The 23,098-nt window shown below is 35.6% G+C and overlaps 1 protein-coding gene across 7 annotated transcripts in view; it reads left to right on the top strand.

The window, feature by feature from the left end:
* The window catches only part of LOC116160655 (transcription factor 12), a 92,061-nt gene that overhangs the window by 5,715 nt on the left and 63,248 nt on the right, over positions 1-23,098 (top strand). For all 7 annotated transcript variants that reach the window (XM_031473908.1, XM_031473912.1, XM_031473911.1 and 4 more), the window contains exon 2: positions 14,501-14,547. In XM_031473908.1, the coding sequence (XP_031329768.1) occupies positions 14,501-14,547 (47 nt within the window). The remainder of the gene's footprint in view (positions 1-14,500; positions 14,548-23,098) is intronic.

The raw sequence follows: 23,098 nt of genomic DNA, 5'->3' as shown, positions 1-23,098 counted from the left end.
GCGATCGGTTTCAGTAAAGCAATTTATTTCAACAGTATTGTGTTCGTGCTCTTCATCCATGGCGAATTAGGGATGATAATTTGTTCAAATAAAAAATAGGCTAATTGAATAAAGCAATTGACTCGTCAATTCGGTGCCTATTCAAACCTTGTCGGAATTGAAAAAGAGAACGTCGACTTTTTCTTTAGTGTTTGCACAACATGTATTATAGTTAGGTGGCTCAATATTTGTCTTGTTTACTTGTGCAATTTTTATCTCGTATGACATCTAGCGATTGTTGTGTGTCAATGACAAGGAGAAATGTCGATAGTTTACATTTTCAGTTTTACGTTTTGTCTAAAAGTTGCGCGGTGCACTCACTGTTGTATAGGGCTATAACAACATTTTCTACGAATGCGAAGGTTCGATGTTAACACTGGTCACTGGTTTAGAGGGCAGTAGACGGATGTCACATCATTACCTTTAAAAGTCATCGACATCGATTTGAAGTCGAACGGTTTGACGTAATGATGGTTTTAGAGCATTTTTGCAAATATTTTAAAAAGATAGCTTTTAATCACACTTTGGCCGGCTGACTGGCTGGCAGCAAATGCTGGCCCGTGGAAGAACACTTGTAGAAAGACGAGGAGGCTTTTGGGACGGCGCTGCATAATGTGGGGTCGGCGACATCTGGGCGCCATCCCCTAGCGTGTTATACTAAAGTGGTGATTTTTCAGTATTTTCCTATTTTCTACAGTTTTGGTTCGATTGTTTTTAAATTGGTGTCGTCGGAACTCTTGCGTGGCAGAATTTTGTTTTTTTCCTAGGGGCGAAATTAACCACCTTTTGCAAGGCGCGCATCTTCCAGGGGTAGTCGACTTTAGATGCCTAAAAGTTTCTTAGATCTAGAATCGCGATCTCTCTTTCTCGTGTCGGTAATAGAAACTCGAGCTATGAGAATAAAGTTTGTTTAAAGTTGACAGGAAACCTTCCCCATGAAACTTTATTTATGAAACGATATATTAGTTTGGGCAAAAGCCATTATCAAGTAAGTGAGCAACTAAAATTAAGTTTATAAATTAAAAGGTCTTAATTAAGCCGGACTTACTTAAAGTTGAAGATAAGTAAGTCCGTCTTAATTAAGACCTTTTAATTTATAAACTTAATTTTAGTTGCTCACTTACTTGATAATGGCTTTTGCCGAAACTATGTAGGCGTAATATCGTTTCATAAATAAAGATTCATGGGGAAGGTTTCGTGTCAACTTTAAACAAACTTTATTCATCCCACTCCATTTTGAGAAGAAAATTGCACCGATGGATATTCTAGAAGAGCTATGAAGTGTCTCAAAAGTTGAGTACTATTTTGGGTTCGGTTAGAGGGCAGCCACACAGGAGAGACGTGTTTGTAGATGATGATTATCTAACGTTGATGATAGCGTTATTGTTAACAAGATGTAACAGGTTACTAGATTTTAATACAGTTGTTGTTATATTAATTAATATTGATGGCACGATTATTAATATTTCCGATGTTTTGATGCAAATTTTTACAAAATTAGGAAATTACAAAATTTTAAACATTTGCCGAAAGGTAGTCATGGGTGGCACGCTATATTAAAAAATGTTGTCTATGGACGAATTAATTGTTTAATTAAGTTTTCATGAGAATTGCTTCTGACTTCTGAGAAGTAATTTAATAATTATAATCAATACTTTAATTGTAATCAATTTCAGAAAAAATATGTTAGTTACCGAGTGTAGGTACCTGCTTTCTGGTTGACTAATGAAATATTGGTGGGAATTTCGACACATCACGAGCATTTAAATTCCCTACACTTTTGAAGAGTATTACCTGTCCCAGTACTGAAAGGTGTGGAAAATCACCAAGGTTCTCATTTAAAATGTCTACACCCCCACCCACCCCCCTACATATTACAATTGTTTAGCACTCGCCTTACTTTCGTGTCTTAAATTTAGTGTAACTAATGATAAAAGGAAATTTCGTATTGCCAAACTGAAAACAGATAATATTGTTGGAAAAAGAAATACTAAAAGTAGCAACTTTATTTATGACAACAATTAATACAGGTAAACAGATGCTCATTGATCGTATGAAAGTAATTAAAGAATAAGAATAGGTTAATATACGTGGCCCACAAATAAAGTATTATGATAAGATGGAACTACAATTAATTTATTGTGACAATCTAAATTACTCGAGTTACTTACAACTTCAATTTAAGTAATACGTTACGTACCTACGAATGCGTCAAGTTAAAATTTATAGCAATAAATGTTTATGTCCTTTTATCATGAAAGAATTGCCAATTAAAATATTGTCAGATTTTCAACAATTTATTGAAACGAACAACGTGTCGCAAGGACCGAGAAAACGTAAACAAAAATGTGATCTGATATGTAAGTTAGCGTGTAAATTCGAATTAATTCAGTTAGACTATTAACCGCAACACAACGTTTTAAATTCCAAGTGTTAATGACGCGTGCCAAAACTAATTTGAATAATAGGGAAGTATTGATAAGTTAGTAAACGGTCTAGTCGTTAATTGCTGGAGTTTAAATGAAATAAACGCCATTCAATTTGTATTAGTTAATAAAGTTCGAATCGCGACTGGCTTTTGTAAAACTTTTTAAAATCACTCTTACATTTTATACGCGGACGTTATAAGTTAAATGCTGGAATAGATGTTTACTCGGTCGGGAAATGCAAAACCATTTGTCAGCAATCACAGGGTTTGGTGTTTAGAGCTTGATAGAATCGCAACTGTCTTAATAATTAAAAAAAATCCAATTTTTGATTTTTAAAATTTTTAGTTATATTTTTGAAAAGAGAATGTTATATGTTATCTTTTTAGATGAAGATCTACGGGGCATTCCATTTAAAAAAATGAGGTTAGGTCTGATAACTTTTTTACCTGATCCCGTATACTGTTTTTTTAAAATTTTATTTATATATTATTATTCAACAATTATTATAAAGAAATTTTGTAATAAACATTTTACTCAGAAAGTATAGGGTCAATCTGAAGTTGACAAGAATTCAAAATTTCAGCCTTGGAAATGTATAAAATGCACGAAAACTAATTGATGTCTGGTTAGATACATATCAAACCCGATTAGTACAGGTGAATTCCAAAAAAGATGAATTAGTATTTTTAATTAAACCTTTTTTGACACCTAATGACCCTAACATGAACTTGAATAAATATATAAATAATTAATCTACTAAATGGGGAGTACACTCGCAGTAAATAATTAATTTGGCACACTTCTTTACTTTCGAGCATCTTTTTGGTTTTATTATCACAGCCTACTCCAATACATAAACATGTAGGTAATTAATTATTGGGTAGGTACTTTTGTGGAAAATATTGAATAATCTAAAAACTACGAGGTTTAGACACAGGGTGTTCCTTAAAATTGAAGAGCACCCAAAAGACTATCGAATAGCGAAATAAAATAGTGGTAGTTTCATTTTTAAAAAAATTCGGAAAATTTACCATTTCATTCTGAACACTCTGTATCACTAAATCCAACCTTCTCATTATCAAAGTGTTGCCCTTTATTCGGATTAACATTATTAATAAAATTTATTTCTTAACTTCAAAAAATAAGCTACGATTCATTAAAGGCTTGCTTTTGAAGAATTATTCGTAAAAAAAGCTGGCAATGTCAGCTTTTAGAGATTTTTAATGTACCGGGTGGCCCAATAAGACTGTTCCTCGGCCATATCTCGGGAACCGTTCGTCGTATGACTTGGGGGTAAAAAAATATTGGGTAAATCGGTTATGAAGAATCGCTGAAAAATATTTTCAAGTTCTAAAAATGACCACCAGAGGGCGCAACTGCCATCTTAAATTTTAAAATTGCATTTTCTTTAAATTTCGCATAATAAACTAAACATTCTTTTTTCACATTTTTAAAGAGAACCAGTTTATCTATCATTTTCGTAAAAACTCAGTTATTTCAAAAACAAGATGGTGTGGGGCGTGCAGTTGTTTTTACAATAACCTGCTTTAACTTCTTAACCGTTTGACCGATTGTAATAAATTTGGTATCGTTGAAAAGAGGCTTGGCAACAAGAATCAACCAAATATAGTTAATTTAGTTGAATCCTTCTCCGCCAGGGGGCTAGTTTTGACACTATGATCCAAAATCCTAAAAAAATAAAAAAAATTAAATAGAATCATTGGACTTTTTCCTTATGAAAAAGAAGCCAAATAACATCCAAAGAGGCCAGTGAAAACCGTTTTTCAAAATCTCGTCTGACCTCAAAGATTGGGAAAATGAGATTAATTAAGTAATTAATAAAAATGCTTAACTTTTAAAAATTATAACTTCCGACAATTGATTTTTATTTTATTTTTTCTCGATAACTGTCACAAATACGAAAAAATTACAAGAGACCAAAACGTTTCTAAACAAAGCGTATATTAAATTCTTGTTTCAAAATCTACCAGTGGCGTACCGAAAAAAAGTTTAGCGATAGAAAATGGAACATGGCGTTTGAAAAAAAACTGTAGATTCTCACTATCACTGACATGACCAATGAGCCCTTCAGCGTGACTTAAATTCCAAATATCTCAAAGCTGCAGGAGATATTAAAAAATTAGTCCCTTCGGTTAGGTAAGGTTTTAGAAAGTCCCGAAGAGATCATAATGCTGTGAAGCGATTTAAAAGGTCAACAAATTCTGCTGAAATCAGAAGTATAAATCTCAAATTTAAAAAATGAAATCTTTCTAGTTTTTTGAAAAAGGTAAACCCGAGGGTTTGCTTAGAGCTTTTGTCACACGAGGTTTGATGTCATTTAAAATCTTAAAGTGGGCGTAGTGGAGTGAGCTGAGGGAAACGCATGAAAATTACCGTAAAATATGTTCCGATCGGGGGCCATATATTTATTTAGTAGCAAGTTCTGGGCGCAACTCTTGTGCAGATAAAACGTATTTTTTAAACTAGTTAATTGGATAATATCGGGGAAAATCAGCATATTAAAAATACAGTGTGTTCGAGATAAGAGGTACCCTCAATATCTCTTTTATTTGGCAAGATACGAAAAATTTGTTAAATATAATTTAATATGTGACATTACAATCTATCCGATTGCATATTGAAACTTCCGATTTAACCGTAATTGGAGGAAACTTTGGTTTTTCAAATGTAATGCCTAGGTTTGTTAAGATCATTAAAATGAGCAATAAATTTGTCGTACAAGATAAAATATGAATATGGTTGATGAAGAAATGGAGAAATTTGTAATGCAATATTTAGAAACTTATGAAATCTGTGCTGTCAGGATGCGCGGTGTCTTACACAAAAAATACCTACATCGACTTGGATTTCGCTTTTGCGCGATATTATCTCCCCGTGTAACACAACAGACTCCGCACATCCTGACAGCACACGACATGTTATATTTGTCCTTTGTGAGGGTACCTTCTTTTGACTCTTTTTTCGGGGGATATACGTATCTTCCTACATTCCGCTCTGGAAATACTCGCACTTAAAGCTTTGATTCCACCAGTAGATATGCCTGGTTCAGAACTTCTATTTTCTCTTTGTGAGTATCCTTCTTGTCCTCCATTTCGTTCTTGAAAAGGGTTCGAGGACCTTTGATAAGAATACCATGAAAAGGTGGAACCTGTGTTTAACTTGCTTTTAGACATATTGCTAGATTCCTTCTTTGAACAAATAATAAGGTTAAATGCGTCTGCGTACACACAATTTTTTTCTATTGGAAAATACGGCTAAAAGGGGATATTTTATTGAAATTCCGGGCTGATTTTCAAATGTACTGTATAAAGGTTTGCAGACATTTTCTCATTTTTGTGTCGCTCAACACACAAAGTTGAATTAAAGGTTACGCCTAATTCAGTTTTAATTTGATTGCTAATCTAGAACTTGCCGCATGCCGCTTAAAATCTCAACAAAATCCATCTCGCTTAGCAACCATAAATTGCCTTCCGTTGTTGTTCACGAAAGTCGCAAAAATGTCAATGTCCAATAGGAAACCGAAGTGGAAGTTTACGACATGCAGGTGTAATCTTTGTTGATTAGTTCTCCGACTAGTGCAAATCTAATGACCCCAAGTCATGGGTGGGTTTCATTCACTTTTTGTTGACGACCTTGCCAGCAATTTTGAATTTTTAAGAATACTTTCTTAAGCATAGTCCGGAATAGTTTGCAAATACGGCATTTTGAACTTATTCACTCACTACGCAAAAATTCCGTACAACGTAATGGGATGTGATTAACAGCGCTAATTAAATAAATGTCATCTATGAATGGTAGCAGATCGCATCACTTCAGTGGGATTTAATCTTCAAGGACGTACATAATTTACCGTTGAGCAAGGTTACTTGCGAAATCATTCTAATTTCTGTATCGTACTAGATCCATGTAAAGTATATTCAAGTGCATTTTTCTTAGTTTCCTTGTTTGCGGTTTCTGACCTTGCATTTTCCCCGAAGTTTAGTTTGCGATACCTTCATTGTAAAATACCAGTGGGAGGTTTTAAAGTAGAGGCAAAAAAAGGGCGACGGAACCCTTATATTATTCTCCATATGGATCATATTCATATATAATTATGTTGATGATTAGGCCCCTACTCGGTATACAGTTACAGTTCATTCTCCTTTTACAATGCTTTTATGCCGGAGTTTTACGATCCTTACTGGCGAGCAACGACAAATCTCCGTAACTTGGGAAAGAATAGGTTAAATATACGCCTACGAAGAATTAAAAGAGATGAAGGACTACGTGTTACGTTTACTACTACACCGTACATTTTTCTGTATATAACATCTGCCTTTTCTAACCAACCAACTCTTTGCTTTGGCAATTATATGCATTCTTGGCTTCTTAATCGTTTTTTATATTTCATCATTTTTTAATAGTTTATTTAGTAGTTTTATTAGTTAGTTCATTGACTCACTAACCTTAGATTGGGAATGGTTCAACCGTAAAATAATGAATACCGTGGCAAATAACTGGACCATCGATATGTGTACCTTACTATTTATTAATGAACTGAACTATCTGTGCCGCGAGTACCTTTTTTTTGCGGGCCATCTCATTTCCGTTAACCCCCTTTAAATTTGATTGGACAAACTGATCCGACGATTGCGACCTTGAAAATTGTGAACATTTAAATAGGGATCGGAAATGGACCCTCACTTGCAAAGACAATGGTTGAGCCATTTTTTGCTTCATTTTGCTCTTTGTGTATTTTTTGTGAACTGTAAGCCAGGTACATACAATTTTTCCTTAATGGCACGTGAGATGGGTGTCGCAAATTATGAAATGTTGCGTAGGTATATTGTCACGCATTTTGCACTAATTCTATATTAAATTAGCTGTGTTCGTGTTTTATTATAAGGTATTGGAAGTACATGCTCAAGAACTTAAATAGAGCAGTTGGTCAATCTACAAGGTAACTTTGTAGAGCGGTAAAATTTCGTGCAAAAAATCAGCTCCAATTAGAAATTATATTAAAAAAGAAAAAAACCTGTAAATGTCCAATCTCAAAAGTATAATGTGAAAATTTCTTACTTCCAAACGACTCATCTGAAAATCGTGATTACTAGTTATGGTACTCTACCTTCTCTCCCACGCTGAAAATTAATCTCCCTGTGTATAAGCTTACCTGGGTTGCTCTACTCTGGAATACGGAGATATTCTTTCACAAGAATGCATACGTACAATTTCCCTATGTATCATTTTAAATGGACCACTTCAAAACAAGTTTTGACAACTTTTAACAACATCTATAAACAAACAAATGTCATTTCGAGTGCAATATTATTCATAAATGCAAAAAAATAATTTCGGCAATGACATATACAGGGTGGTCCAAATTAGACTCTTTATTTTAAGAAATTATCATAATATCCACTTAAATCGTTAATTTTCTATAGTTATACTACATTTTCAACACTACTACATTCGAAATGAGATGATTCACTAGGAGGCGGGGATGACCCGAAGGACCAATTTTCAAATTAATATAACTTGTGTTGTAAAGTGATTTTAAAAAACTGTTCGAAAATTTTGTTCCATAACTCATCAAGTATGTACACAACAAATTTCGTGAAATTCGCTACCGACAAGAATCGCAGTGGAATTTTTCGAATTTTCAAATTTCAAATTCGTGATTTAAAGGTTCAAAAACTTTCAGATAATAAATTTTTCTGCATAATCGGAAACGGCACACCCCAAAACTTATTCAAAGACGTGCCACCAGCTTTGTAACTCTTATGGTTGCTGAGAAATTAAACAAATGCAAATTTCACCACTTTTTAGCGCATTTTTTAAGAATTAAAAAAAATGTGGTATTGTTTGCGTTTTCTCCGTCCGTCCGTTCGCACCCACTTCTGCCGTTTTGAATTACTTCTAGGGGAATGGTCCTAGAGTCCTGAAATTTTTTGCAGTAGTAGCCTAAACCTTGAAGGTGTGCCAGACGGTCATTAAATTTCGCTGTCTAAAAGCCCCCCCCCCCCCACGAATTATTTCCTGAGATGCTGTTTTTGGAATGTAAAACGTGCATAACTTTTACATTACGATAACCGCATGCCAAGTTAAACTTCAGAAAATGGGGGGGGGGGGGGGGTCAACACATATTCTACCCCGGGTTTAAAACTCATTTCATCTCTTATTGTGTTCTAATTAAAGGTCTCAACGAAAGGACCCGTTTTCTACCAACTACTGCCCTTCTTTCGGTTTTCTTATCAAAGTACGGGGTGGAGGGGGAAGAGATTGGAACTAATTTGATCCTTCATTGTACTCTAATGAAAGGTCTCAACGAAAGGAATTAATTTCTACCAACCATAGCCCTCCTCCTCGACCTCTTATCGTGATCGGGTATATTCCCGGATTGTCGGAAAAGGGTATTCACAAAGGGCGATTGAGACGTCTGCAAGAAATATATCCATTGGTGATTTGAAAACAAAAGCTATTTCAGTTAAAAAAATGCGCTTTATCTGCACAAGAGTTCTGCACAATTCGAGGCACAATTTATACTTTTTGAGGGTGGTCCCCAACGAAACACGTTGGCCTCGCAGTTTATTGGGAAAGAGTGCTTGTTTTGATTCCCTCTACCACCCAAGGGTAAACAAGGTCGGCTTGGACGTTAAGGATTAGATGTAGGGAGTTTCTTACATTTTGGTCTGCATGACGTTGTACAACTAACGCCGGCAAATAGGCTAATCTTTTTTTAAGCAACTAATACCTTACTAGCAAACGTTGAATGACCCCAGTAACAATTTCCATTTCTGAAGCGCGATGAGATTTCGCTGTGGTAAAGGTTTCTAATTTGTGGAAGCGTTAGCACGTGTTTTAAATTTTTACCTGAAACCGTCAAAAAAATCTAAATTTCAGGGCTATTTTGACATTAAAAAGTTGATCTTTACCTGACTAGTACTGTAATATTTTTGCCTGACTCCCATTACAGTCCTAGTACATGCAAAATAACAATTAGATCGTTCATTGAATAAGTTATTCAATTAACGATTGGATAATTATAATGCAGACTATGTGGATATTTTTAAGTATTAATATACCTGCACAAAGGATAATGGTTTTTTATTACTAACAATTAATGGAATATTGTGTGAAAGTAATTATTCCTTTAGTTTTGCGCCAGTCATTAAAAGGTTTGTACGCCTTTTCGTACCTTTTTCTTGACTTTGTGGGGAGCGAATATTGCACTACGGCGGCCGCAGCTTCGGCTACGTTATAACAACGTCTTGCGTAGGTACTCTTCTCTTCTTCACTGATACCTGCTTTTGTACCTAGTTATGAAGACTGTATAGTTGAAAAGTACTGCAAGTAAACTGCAAACTGCATTAAAAATGACACTGATTGTTTTAATTATTTTGAAATCTCTATGGAACCAATTAAATAAAGTGATTTTAGCATGCGTGATTAGGTACCAAAATTTCAATTTAATTTAATTTGGAAAAGTTATCTACATGTTGCGGTTTCCGGTAAAATTTTATACATAATACGTCATGAAAGTGAGTCCACCTGACTTGGAGGCATTAAAGAGATACTCGGACGCTGCGCGTCCTCGTACTTTTCAATAAGTCTCCGCGTCATGTAAACGACCACTTTCATGACTTATTATGTAAATAACTATTAATTAGAGTGTGTAGAATGCAATTTACTAACTAATTCAGTACAGTGTGCTTTCCAGTTCAGGTGTTCGCCAATTGTTATCCCCAAAAACTTGACCTTGTTAGTTTGGAAGAGAGGTAAATTATTAAGTGATAAGGTTGGCTTTGGATGATGAAATCTGACTTGAGTCTTGGCTACAGAGCGTTGCAGAAGTTCGAAACATTTATTTTCAAGGACCTTTTGTGATTTATCGGAGAGTGGAAGTGACGCGTCGTCAGCGTATAGAGTAAATTTTGCCGTACAGTAAGCACGCTCTATTGCTCATACGTACATGGTTTAAGTTAATGTTATATAGGATTTTGTGCTTAATTTCATTTGTGGGCGCAGAATAAATTTTGTTTATGTAAAATCATGCAAGTCGTGTGTTTATTCGATCTCTTTAACGACACAGATAGATGTCTCATGCTCAATTACGATTAATTTTGTTGATTGACGCCCAAAGTTCATTTCAAGTGCTTTCAAAATTTGTTAAATGACCTTTTTGGAGTTTAAGGAGCTCGATCTTGACCATTGTTTGCTTGGAATCTTTATCTATAATATAAATATAATCTTTAAAAAGTCGGAATTAAATTTTTTTAATTGTGCCTAACTACGAGTACTTAAGCTCGTTTTTGCGCGACAGATCGAGATTTTATTAGCAAACTCATTTTATGCTACAGTTTAAACAATAATTTGCATGCAAAGAATTGTGATTGAAAGCTAATGCTTCAAACCCGACCATTCTACGATGATTCCTTGGAGAGTTATACTTAAAAATTTTTGCAGCCGACCGCCGGACCGAACAGCCAAAGTGAACATAAGCGCTACTTTTTTACTCGTAGGTAGGTAGGTTTTACTCGTGGGTAAGTGTGTTACTCCGCACATAAGAATTTCTTACAATAAGTTATCCCCATGAACAAATCTATCTGTTGCTATGTTGTACATGGTGTTGAAAGAATTGGAAATAAATACCAACAATTTTTTCAAAATTGTATCCTGTCGTTTCGTAAAGATTAAAACTTTGAGAATAAAATTAAGAACTTTTATTGTTGATTATATGTATATTTCAATCTAATTTCTCACTTTGGCCGGCTGGATGACTGGCTGGCAGCAAATTCGGGCCCGTAGAAGAATGCTTGTAGAAATGCGACATCTGAGCGCCATCTCCGAGTGCGTTATATTATATTTTTGGTCCGATTGTTTTCAAATTGGCGACTTCGTAAAGATCTTGTAAACGCGCACAACTCCTACGTGACGTAATTTTGTTTTTCTTCCTAGGGGCAAAATTAACCACATTTTGCAAAGTGCGCGTTTTCGAGGGGTAGTCGACACCCAAAAGTTTTTTGAAGCTCGAATTGCGGTCTCCCGTGTCGCCGATAGAAGCTCGAACTATGATAGGTGCCCCAAAAATTGAGGATTATCTTCTGGAGGTTTTGTAGCGCATTCCACCAAAATGCACATTGCAAGGTGAACGGAACGTTGGATCATTGAATTGTTGGATGACGCGGAAGTGGTGTACCGACAAAGGGAATATGGTAGCCCTCGACAAGATCTTACTAATGGTGGACTCAAAACTTCAAACGCGAATTACGGGTGAACTGGAGGTCGAAAGTGGGTCCGACAAGGGGAATGTGGAAGCCCCCGACAAGATCTTATTGATGGTGGAGTTAAAACTGGCTATTTTATTTACAACATGGTTGCACCTTTACAATTCATTATTTATTTATTTATTGAGGGAGGACATTACTTTTAACCACGACTGTACATAAGTAAAATAAAATGTAAAAAATAGTATAGACAGTATAAATTGGACCAACAACATAAATATTACAATAAATCATAGTACCAGAAGAATCCTCGAGAATAGTGTTGTGGTACATCCTGGAACGATAAAATTGTGACCGTGTCGGGTTTGCATGTTACACTTAAGGTCGTAATTGGTCTTAAATTGCGATTTATGTTCGAATCTATATGATACACACTTGGAACACACTAAGTAACATACCGTAATGATTTTCAGTTTCTTGAACAGTTGCAGATATTGATCGTAATTAAAACTAAGTACATTACCTTTTGTTACAACACAAAACTTACACAAAAATTGAATTTAAAAATTAACGAAAAATACAAGTGTACTACCTGAAGCCAAACCCAACGTAACGTTACATTTACAATGAATCTGCATGAACTTACCAATTGCATTCTCAGAAAATCTAATAACAAATTTACTACTCATATAAAAACCTAACATTAAAAATTTTGCAGATATAAAAATAGTTACATTGTTGCAAAATATTGTATTGTTTTTAAAAGTTAACGTATTTTTAAACGTTAAATGGTGTCTCTATATACGCCATCGCCGTCTCATATTGCAATAAACATTTTTAACTAAATATTACTAAATATATTTTCTAGTATTGCCTATGAAAATCGGTAAGCACCGGCGAGTAAATTAAAGTTTTCTTTCATCACGCTGCTTACCAAGTCGATATTCTCCCTACACAAATATAATAAAATATAAAGTATTTATAAATTAATCAAAACTCACACATATGTGTGTTACCAGTAACGATTAGATAAAGCACGTATAACCGTGGTGCTAAAAAAGTGCGCCCAGAGTGGAGAAGTGTCCGAGATTGTTCCTTAGAAAACGTTTTCAAATGTGAATTATTTTCAGAATTAATTAGGTGTTGGGCTTCGAGTGTTAACCCCCTGAGACAAACGCATGCTCGTGCTACTTCATTATAGCTTTTCGTGGGTTTATTCAGTATGGAAATACATTAATTTTCAATAGTATGGCACAAATGTGATTAATAAATTTGACTCTTTGTGTTCCAGAGAATATATTTTTCATACTCTCATCAGTACCAATTATTCTAATAGTTTTCCAACTTCTTACTCATCGATTGGTGCACGATCTCCCCTCCCCCCTTTATGAATTAAGGCTACTTTCTTCGCATTCGTTGCTTTTTTGAGAAAGAAATTTAGTTCCCGTCCTACCAGACTGCGTTTTGCTGTTTCCCCAACGAAATTGATAATAAGTGTCGATTTTCAAAAAGTCTGGACGCAAGTTTCTGCATAATAAGAACGAATACGCAAAATGCAAACTAAATCACTAAACCCATCATACAGTTATGAAGAAAGCGACACCATATTTGGTGTAGATTAGTGAATTTAGCTCAATAACTTCTCGGGTCTACGAGAAGAAAATGATTTAGTGGTGACCAAGTAAGTAGACGGTATAAGGGACTAGTGTCTAAATAAACATCGAGGTGTACTTATAATCGTAATAGATTCGCGAATTTGATTGAAACCCGTTAAGTGCTTGGTCGGAATAGTTCCAAGTGCACTTAAAAATTTTAAAAGATAGACATCCCTACTTAGTGATTTCAACAGAAATCAATTAATCCAATTATTTAAACGGTAGATATTTCAAATTAGAAAATAATTCAGACCATTACGTTTATGTGGTTTTAAATTGGCAGAAATAGCAGGAAACTGTCATAGAGTGGGTAGTGACAAACTTTCCTTATTTTCGTAATTTACTTTTGAAACCACACGCGAAAAAACTAAACGTTTATTGTCGGATTACTTCGACAACGAAGAGTTACCGTCGTTTTGCCTTCGTGATTAATTGCCCAATTCAAAATGATAGCGACCATGTCCCAAGCGAAATTTGAAAAAATATTCTGAAATAAAATCCTCATCTGGTGTGGTTATTAAAATAAGGCTTCCGTGTGTTCTCGAATTAAATTACCCTTTTGTTCCTTATGTTACGTATAGGTGTTACCTCTTTCAAAACGTAATTAATATGGACCAGATTTTTTCATGTCATGCCATTTGAACGTCACGAAAAAAAGTAGGTACCTACTTCATATTAAATTAAGATTCAATAATAACGGCGGAACTTATTTATTTATGGAATAATCGATTTGTAGGCCATTAATTATTAACACTTTCGTTTTAAGGAAGCAAGGAATATAATAGCAATTACACGGTATGTTACGTATGCAATTTAGGGTGCATGGAGCGTAAAGCTCCGGGACCAAGGATGATAATGACATTCTAAGATAACATTTAGATGTGTAAGAGGCAGTAGGTTGACCGTAGCTTTGTCGAGGACGTGTCCACCAGAGCACACATTAACGTTTCTGTATTGTCTTGACGTTACATGCGGGCGATTTATATTGAGAATTGAAAATTACCACCTCTTATGTTTAATATTCCTGTATATTAACGGTCGAGCGATTTTCTTACATGCAAGTTAATTGTATGCCTTTGTATGATCTCATTGTATGTGTACTTAGCACTGGTCGATTGGTAAATAACGTTAACCCTTATTCTATTTTCAGAAAAACCAGTTTTACAACCACCCTATGGAGGTATAGATAACGGAATGGTAAGTAATTTATTCTTTTTTTTTTAAGTTTTGGGCATCCATCAATCGGCCAATTACCTTTAATAATCAAACGGCCATTAATCACGATTGTTCCAATAAAACATAGAGGTTTCGTTCATTCACATGTATGTCTACTATGTATTTCATCTTGTTTGTTTGACATGATTTACTGCACACTATAAAGGTTGTCATTACGCTCCGAGTAGGGTTTTTATTACTTGAGAACCCTCGTGCAAAATTACTGCTTTTGTCTCTCCCGAGTTACTTACCGACAAACTTTACCGCCTTTTAGTTGCGGGTATCATACGGCAGCGGCAAACTAAGTGTAATATATTTCCGAAACGGGAACTGTACAGTTGTAATAGTTTATAACTTTATTTATCTACGGAGGGATCCGACATAACATTCCGTTCGGCATGTTGTCCGTTTGTAAGTGAATTAATTTGCCATAATTACACTGCACTAAACTTCTTTTTTTTCTATCAACACACTCTGGGTATCCGGATGAATCTGACGAACGAGTGAGCACTGTCGAATTACAATTAACACGTGAGTTTATACAGGGTGTAATTATACATTAAGATTGGAAGGTAATTAATTTAACATTTCCATTCTCCCATTTTGAAAAATCCAAAATACTTTTCAAAAATATTTACGTCAGGATGGCGAAACTCAAAATGTAGAACGTGACGTCTTTCATTTTTCAGCGAATTCAAATTTTTTGCGTCTATTGAAAGTGTAGGTACACAGAATAGTTTTAAAAGCTTGATAAATAAAAAATTATTATGTTATTATTACGTTATATTTTGTTAGAGATTTAGATATTGTTCCAATTACAATGTAAAATTCAAAGTGAAAGTTATTAGTAAATCTTTTCGGTCTTGTAAAACCTTACCTTACTCATACTGTATTGCTTTTGTCTTCGTTTCACATCCAGAACTATTTATCTTCTTATTTTTTCGAGGCGCCATAAAGTCGGCAACTTATCTGGCGATTTAATTTATTGTTCATAGTGTTAATAGTTCCTGTATATAATTCATAATTAAATAAACATTTAAATAAATCACGTATTACAGTTACGTTACACTGTGTAAGTGGACAATTAGCGAATGTTTATGCCAGTAGTGACATAAGCCGCATCAGAACAAATGGAACAGGAAATGAAAGATGGCCAATCTAAAATCGATGCCGTTGAACAAGAAATAACAGGTATCGTTCAAGATGAGGGTACAACGTGCCCAAGATAAGATCACACGGTAGAATGAAAACTTACTGCTTGCTGTCGCACAATCTTCCCGAAAAAAATCTCCCGAACCATGTGAAAGTATTGCCAGGACAAAAATCACCATGGTCCACCTCCTTGAGCCATTTTGAGGCTCATGCCGCTACAAATAAGTTGAAGGGAAGACAACTTTCCTGGTATAGTTGAATATGTTTCGTACGATTCCAGACAGCCAGAAACAGGATTTTGAGCAAATTGTATCACTGTTGGAAGGTAGGTATTATAAACATTTGCGGCAGCTGTATTACGCCCCATGAAGATGTCCATGCAGGCACTACTTTCTGCTTACTCATATCGTTAGTGTTCCGTTAGTGCACGTAGTGCCGCTGAAGAAATCGTTAGTGCACAAAAGGAAACTTACTATTTTTTAAAAATATTTGTGGGCCTGCTAACTTCATGCCAGCAGACCCATTTGAGAAAATCGATTCAATCTTTACACTAGTTCAACTAGCAGCGTTAGTGCTCGTTAGTGCTTTAATCGAAAACCTTCATGCAGCAGACCCACATTTGTCAAATTGGCTCTGTCCTAATGCGAATTTGAAGCGGCTCGTTAGTGCTTCACATGTTAGTGCTGCAAGGGATCCAATACCAAACCATCTCAAAATAAACTTGTTATTGGGACCTGCCAACTTCAAATAGACCAACGAACGGAATCCGTTTGATTTTCTATTTTAATCGACCGGTATGTATTAGTGCTCGTTAGTGCCGCCAATATAAACGTTAGTGCTCAAAGTGTAACAGCTCAAAACGTTAATATATTAAGGTATTTGACAATATACGGTATGCCGGAATTAATTTTTGGGGGGAAGTTTGTTGATTTTCAAACGGCACTATCTCCTTATCGTACTCGTTTGACTTTTTATTAAAAGAAGATACTTACGACTTTTCACTCCGATGCTTTAAGAAATTCATTTCATTATTAGCCTGTAAAATAATTAAAAATAGTTCCAAAATACATTTCGTTCATTCTCTTCGACTTTTTTTTGGATTGGAAACAAAGTTGTTGTGTTGTCAGCAGAACCTATAAGTTATAGTTAATTTTTAAGATGCTTTGGTAGTTTTTCGATACGGATCCATTAAAAACACTGACGTTTACATTTTTATTTGTTACTCAGTTGTAAACGTTGATTAACAAGACAAAACGCAAACGGGTAAACGTCATTTTAAACGCTAACTGACTTGTAAAACTGACAGCAGACCTGTAAAAATTTTACAAGTTAGTAATCTAGTAATTTCATTGGCCAGAATTAATGCGAAGTCTCTGTTACATGGATAACATGATATTTTAGACATTTCTTCAAGATTAATTTAAGAACTAATTATTTACGTTTACTAGTTTACAAATGAGTAACAAATAAAATATTGTACATTATACGCCAGGTAATAGTTTTTACTGGCTCTAGGAGATGACAAGCTCGCCTAACGGCTCGCTAGTCAACTTCTCCTATCGCCAGTAAAAACTCACTTACCTGGCTAATAATGTAAAATACTATTACAAGTGAAGTCCGAACGAGCATTAACGAGGAGCTTCAGATTCGCATTAGGGCAGGACCACTTTAATAAATGTGGGCTTGCTGCATGAATTTAGCAAACCCATAATTTCACGCTTGACCTCTTGTGCTTGGAGCACTAACGTTTTTTTTTTGCGACACTAACGATCACTAATACTGATAGATCGATTAAAGTAGAAAATCAAACGGATTTCGTTTGTTGGTCTACCGGCGTGAAGTTGGCAGGTCCCAATAAGCCACGTTTAATTTTGAGGTGGTTTGGTACCTTTTGATACGGATCCCTTGCAGCACTAAGGTTCGAATGTGAAGAACTAACGAACCACTTCAAATTCGCATTAGGACAGGGCCAATTTGACAAATGTGCGTCTGCTGCATGAAATTAGCAGGCCCATTTTTACAACGTTTTGAGCTGTTACACTTTGAACACTAACGTTTATATTGGCGGCACTAACGAGCACTAATATGTACCGGTCCATTAAAGTAGAAAATCAAACGGATTTTGTTCGTCGGTCTACTGGCGTAAAGTTGGCAGGTCCCAATAAGTCAAGCACTAACGAGCACTAACGAGCCGCTTCAAATTCGCATTAGGACAGAGCCAATTTGACAAATGTGGGTCTGCTGCATATAGTTAGCAGACCCCTTTTTACAACGTTTTGAGCTGTTACACTTTGAGCACTAACGTTTATATTGGCGGCATTAACGAGCACTAACGCTGCTAGTTGAACTAGTGTAAAGATTGAATCGATTTTCTCAAATGGGCCTGCTGGCATGAAGTTAGCAGGCCCACAAATATTTTTTAAAAATAGTAAGTTTCCTTTTGTGCACTAACGATTTCTTCAGCGGCACTAACGTGCACTAACGGAACACTAACGATATGAGTCGGCAGAACCATGGTCTGCTGTAGTAGGCCTGCCAAGTTCATGGACATCCCATGAAGCAATCGAACGCAAAAATCAGGTGACAGCCGATATAACCCGTTTGATAAGATTGGCGTATCCTACGGTTGCTAGGTGAAAACGCAACAAGCTTGCGTGACACGGGAAATTTGAAAAGGTTTGGACGTTGGCTGGAATTTAATGTTGCAAAGAAAACGTCTGGCATGCACAGATGTAAAGGTGAATGGAGCAGCAATTGACAAAACGCCTAGGACTGCAATGTTGGGACTGTGGTAAAAACGGACACATAAGAAGAAATTGCCCTGACATACTCGTATAATGAGTGTGACTTAAAAGTCTATACAACTTTCGTTAGTGCTGCGAGGTGCAATAGTTTTAAGAGGGGGTCAGTGTACCACATTTTCTAGTATATTATCAAGACGCCCTCAAGTCGATAAATGATTAGTCTTCGGCGATTAAAGGTCTATTCACACATATCAGTCACATCTCAATTCCGTTGCCGTTCCGTCTCAGTCTCACACAGAGTAAACATCGGTGACGTTTATTTATACATATCTTGTTCTCTGATTTTAAAGCTATCTCTAAAAATTTGCCTAATTTTATAGAGGACTAATTAGCTGTAGTTGTAGCTCGTGATGAGGAAGAACAGTCAACTCGAACCCGAAAGATGAAGTGAGTACATAAGGCGTGATTGAAAAGGGTAATTGAGGGATTCACTGGCGCGCCTACACACACGAGGGATAGAAACCAAAATTGTTCCCTATTAGTTACGATTTCGACCAACTTGTCGCACTTGCCCTAAATCAATCAAAATTTTTCTGAAAGTCACTGTTTGTCGTCTGAAGGGAGATTCATCACCGTCCACCTCACAGACCACACTTTTGTACTCTTGCGGTGCGAACGAGATTCTTTAGACATTTTTCGTATTTAGGTCCATCCCACTTCTGATGTAAAAATACGATAGATATAGGATAGGGTGAGGTGGATTTGTAAAGTAGTTACACTTTACACCCCCTGAATTTGACATTGTAGAATTTTAAATGGGCGTTTAGTGATTAGCTCAATACATTACTCTCTCATTTTCGACCGTTTTGCTGAATGTCAAGTACGAAGAAATTGTCGGCGTCGACTAGTGGTACCCATTCGAAATTGCAATGTATGTTGAGATGTTTAAGAAAATTGGACAATCCCGAGAAATACACGGGGCATGCTTTTCGACGCATCTGGACTACTATTATGGCAAAAATTGGCATGACAATTGATCAAATCCAACGACAAGTAAGATGGAAATCGGCAGCTGTGGCGATTGTGTTACGTTCACTTTGGGCAAAAGTAACCAAATTACCTTGAGATAAGCGCACGGTAAGCTCAGGCTAGGTGCCACTTAGTCTATACTTTCAAAAAAGAGAGAATACTTACCAAATAGGGGAAACAACGCAGACTTAGGGATTCTTGTTCTGGACTTGAAAAGCTAAGGGAATAAATTACTTGATAGAGATAGAACATAAACAATAATTGATGTCACAATCGAGGGTAATTTAAACAATGATCTCAAAAATATTACAAATAAGTCACTATAATATATAGATCTGCTATGTCAATGTTTGAATTTGAATTGATTTTTAGTAAAAGGGGATCAACACGTAGTTAGAGAACACATTAATATCAAAACGGGCTTCCGCAGAAAACAACGGAGCTATAATCGTTAAGTGAATGTGATCATTACAATTCGATTGTGTCGAAAACTAGTATGTAATCAAACGTATATGGAGTCGACGAAATTAAAAAAATTACTTTTGAATTCTGGTCGTAGCGGCCGTTTGAATTCAGAAGGGCGCGTTCTGCAAATATGTAACAGAAAACAGCACAAACAAACATTATTTGTTTGTTTGTGTTGTTGTCTGTTACAGATTTGCAGAACGCGGCCTTCTGAATTCAGACCCTTGGTAGTGAATAGCGTGGCGAATAAAATATTGCGGAAGCAATGCTGTTTGACACGGGCGCAATCGGATATAAAAATTGTAACTAATTCTCGATAAGAAACAATCATTCGTTAAAACACATTCGAAACTGTGAGCCGATTCTTCGTGTAATCAGATTGTACACGAATAGAGTTTTTTAGTAAATGTGCTGAGTGGTAGAGGGCGCGGTTTGACACTAAGGCAAACTTTGCAGGTTTTCTTGAAATGTATCAATCTTACGTTTTGTTAAAGGGATGCCCCATATTTTATGGCATATAATATGGAAAGTATTTGAAGAGTAGGTAATTATTTTTTAATGTAACATAATACATATATCCTTCACTTTTACATAATTATTTAGGCACTATCGAATTGATCTTAGCCAAAAGTCATATTTTTTTAAATTTTTAATCCGAGGGATCTTAGATGTATAGGTTTCAAAAGAAAACTTACAATGAGTCAAGAAACAACTTAACTAGGTACTACAGCTCTCCCACATATTGACTTTCGGATTTGATTGGTGTCTCTCAGCAAATTGCTCACTCCTATACATGACCAAGAGATCTCGAAATCTTTATTTATACACAATTCCGTCGGGGAAAACGCATTCCTCTTCAAGAAGTGATTCTGATGCATTTTTAACGACTCCAGGCATTTTGGGCAAGACATATGAAAATCCTTATTTATCGCCGATTTCATTGAAAAAATGTTCGATGCCGAATAAACATTAATTTGACGCATTTTGGATGCCCATGTGCACTTTAATGAAGCTGTGTCAAAGTCGTTGTTTACCCACTGATTTCATTTAGAAAACGTGAAAACCGTAGCTTGATGCCCAAGAAGTATTTTATTTCGATCGTCGACGTTAATTTCATAAATTCCACGCCTACACAATGTCGACACGTCTTCAATTTTCCAAAATACCGTAATACGACATTAGCAAAATAAACATTAGGAGATATTTATATGCCTATTCATTATGTAAGCACGAATTTTTTATTTAAATTCTGTGAAACAAAACTTCACTTTTCCTTTTCACGTCTAGTTTCTCTATCGCCCATACTTTTCCCCATGACTTCTGGTCGGGCTTTATTTGTCACGGATAAAATTATACATGGATTATGTAACGCATTTTTAAGCCTATTGATTTATCAGTGTAATTGATCAATTTGTTCCACTTTTACATTATTGATTTAATAAATAAAAGTGACATACTATTAACAAATATAAACTGCAATTAATCGTCTCAAAATGAAGGACAGTGTCCTCTTATTTTGATAATAATTTCTATCTTGATTTATTTACTTTGTAAGATTTATTACGTCGCTTGTGGGAGTTGGCAGTGATAGTAAAAAATTATGTTAAAAATAAAGTGATACAGTAACTTTTAAAAATAATGCAGATGACATTTTTCTAATACATACGCTCAAATTCAATTCATACTAATTCAAGGTTAAAGAAATCCATTTTTTCGTATATAGAACTTAAAGGAAGTGTTATTTGTGTATAAAACAATCGCTAAACAAATGCTATTTTTATTTACTTAGGCACTGTATTGCCAGTAACTAGACAGGACCTTACGACCCCGACCCTATCACGCCGTGTTCGCATTACATAGGTAATTTTCATTCATCACCAATCTTGTTTGGCAACCGAAAAACATTGCACAAGAAATAAAATTTTCAAAATTTCCGCTTTGGACACCATTTTGAATATGAACTGCTCAAAACCTTTAAGTATTTTGAAATTTCGTTCTAGACACAAGCAAAAATCCCTTCTGCTTGCAATGGTAGTTTTTGGGTCATTTTTTAAATGAAAGTAAAAGTGCCATCGTTTGCGTTTTGTCCGTCCGTCCAAAACCACGGCTGAGGTTTTAAACTAGTTTTAAGAAAATGGCCGTAGAGTTCTAAAGTTTTGAACTGGGCGAATTCAGTGTTTTTAAAAAGTTGAATGCCACAAGGGTCGGTATTAGGGCCAGTTCTATTCACGATTTATACATGCCATCTATCGGCACTTTTATCTGGCAAACTACATCTCTATGCCGATAATACGCAATGTTATCTTTCATTAAAAATCAGGCTATCCATTACCACTGTCTAAGGTTGTAAAGATTACTAGATTGAGCATTGATAATGACTTAAGCGCCACGACCCACATTTCCGATAACTTGGGAAAAGCGTACGGAGCATTAAAAACAATATACTAAAAATTACTTAAATAGTCATATTGCTTTCTTATGTAAATCTCGTATGCTACCCACTACTGACTACGCGGATGTTGTTTATGGATCCTGTAATTTTGATTCGCATTAAACTCATACATAAAACTTAATATCAGGAACAAGGAAGTATGAAAAAAATTAGTACCATGTTCTTAGATCTTGGTTAGTTAAAAGAGTCCACGAAGGTACCATAAAATTTTAACAAAAAAAATCACATATCGTATCGATCGTATATATTATACAGGGTGGCGCAATGGGTATTGATGGTTTTAGGAGTGTTATTATGGCTATACTAATTAAACGACTAAGGTCAGAAACATATATTTTTATTACACATATAATGCAGTTTTACAACAAATTTTATTTTTAAAAAACAATGTCTTAAGTTGCCACCACGTTTGTGTAAACATTCCTGCAGTCGTGAATGAAAAAAAACTCACTGTAACTCGTAGCAGCATCTCCTGGTTTATGGCTCTGGTTTGGCGAATAATGTTACCTTTTACTGCTTCTAGCGTTTGAGGACTATTTTCGAAAACCCTGGCCTTCAAATATCCCCATAAGAAAAAGTCAGGGCTGGTTAAATCTGATTTGCTCCGAAACTATCGCTGGACCTCAATAACAGACTCTGATCGGTGATACGCTCAAACGCAAAAACTGCGTTGATTCACTGGCCAGTTAAC

This window comes from Photinus pyralis, unplaced genomic scaffold, assembly GCF_008802855.1.
Source record: "Photinus pyralis isolate 1611_PpyrPB1 unplaced genomic scaffold, Ppyr1.3 Ppyr1.4_LG1, whole genome shotgun sequence".
In the NCBI taxonomy this organism is placed as follows: domain Eukaryota; kingdom Metazoa; phylum Arthropoda; class Insecta; order Coleoptera; family Lampyridae; genus Photinus; species Photinus pyralis.
Note: the sequence above shows the minus strand (reverse complement) of the source record. Positions and strands in the feature narration are given on the sequence as shown.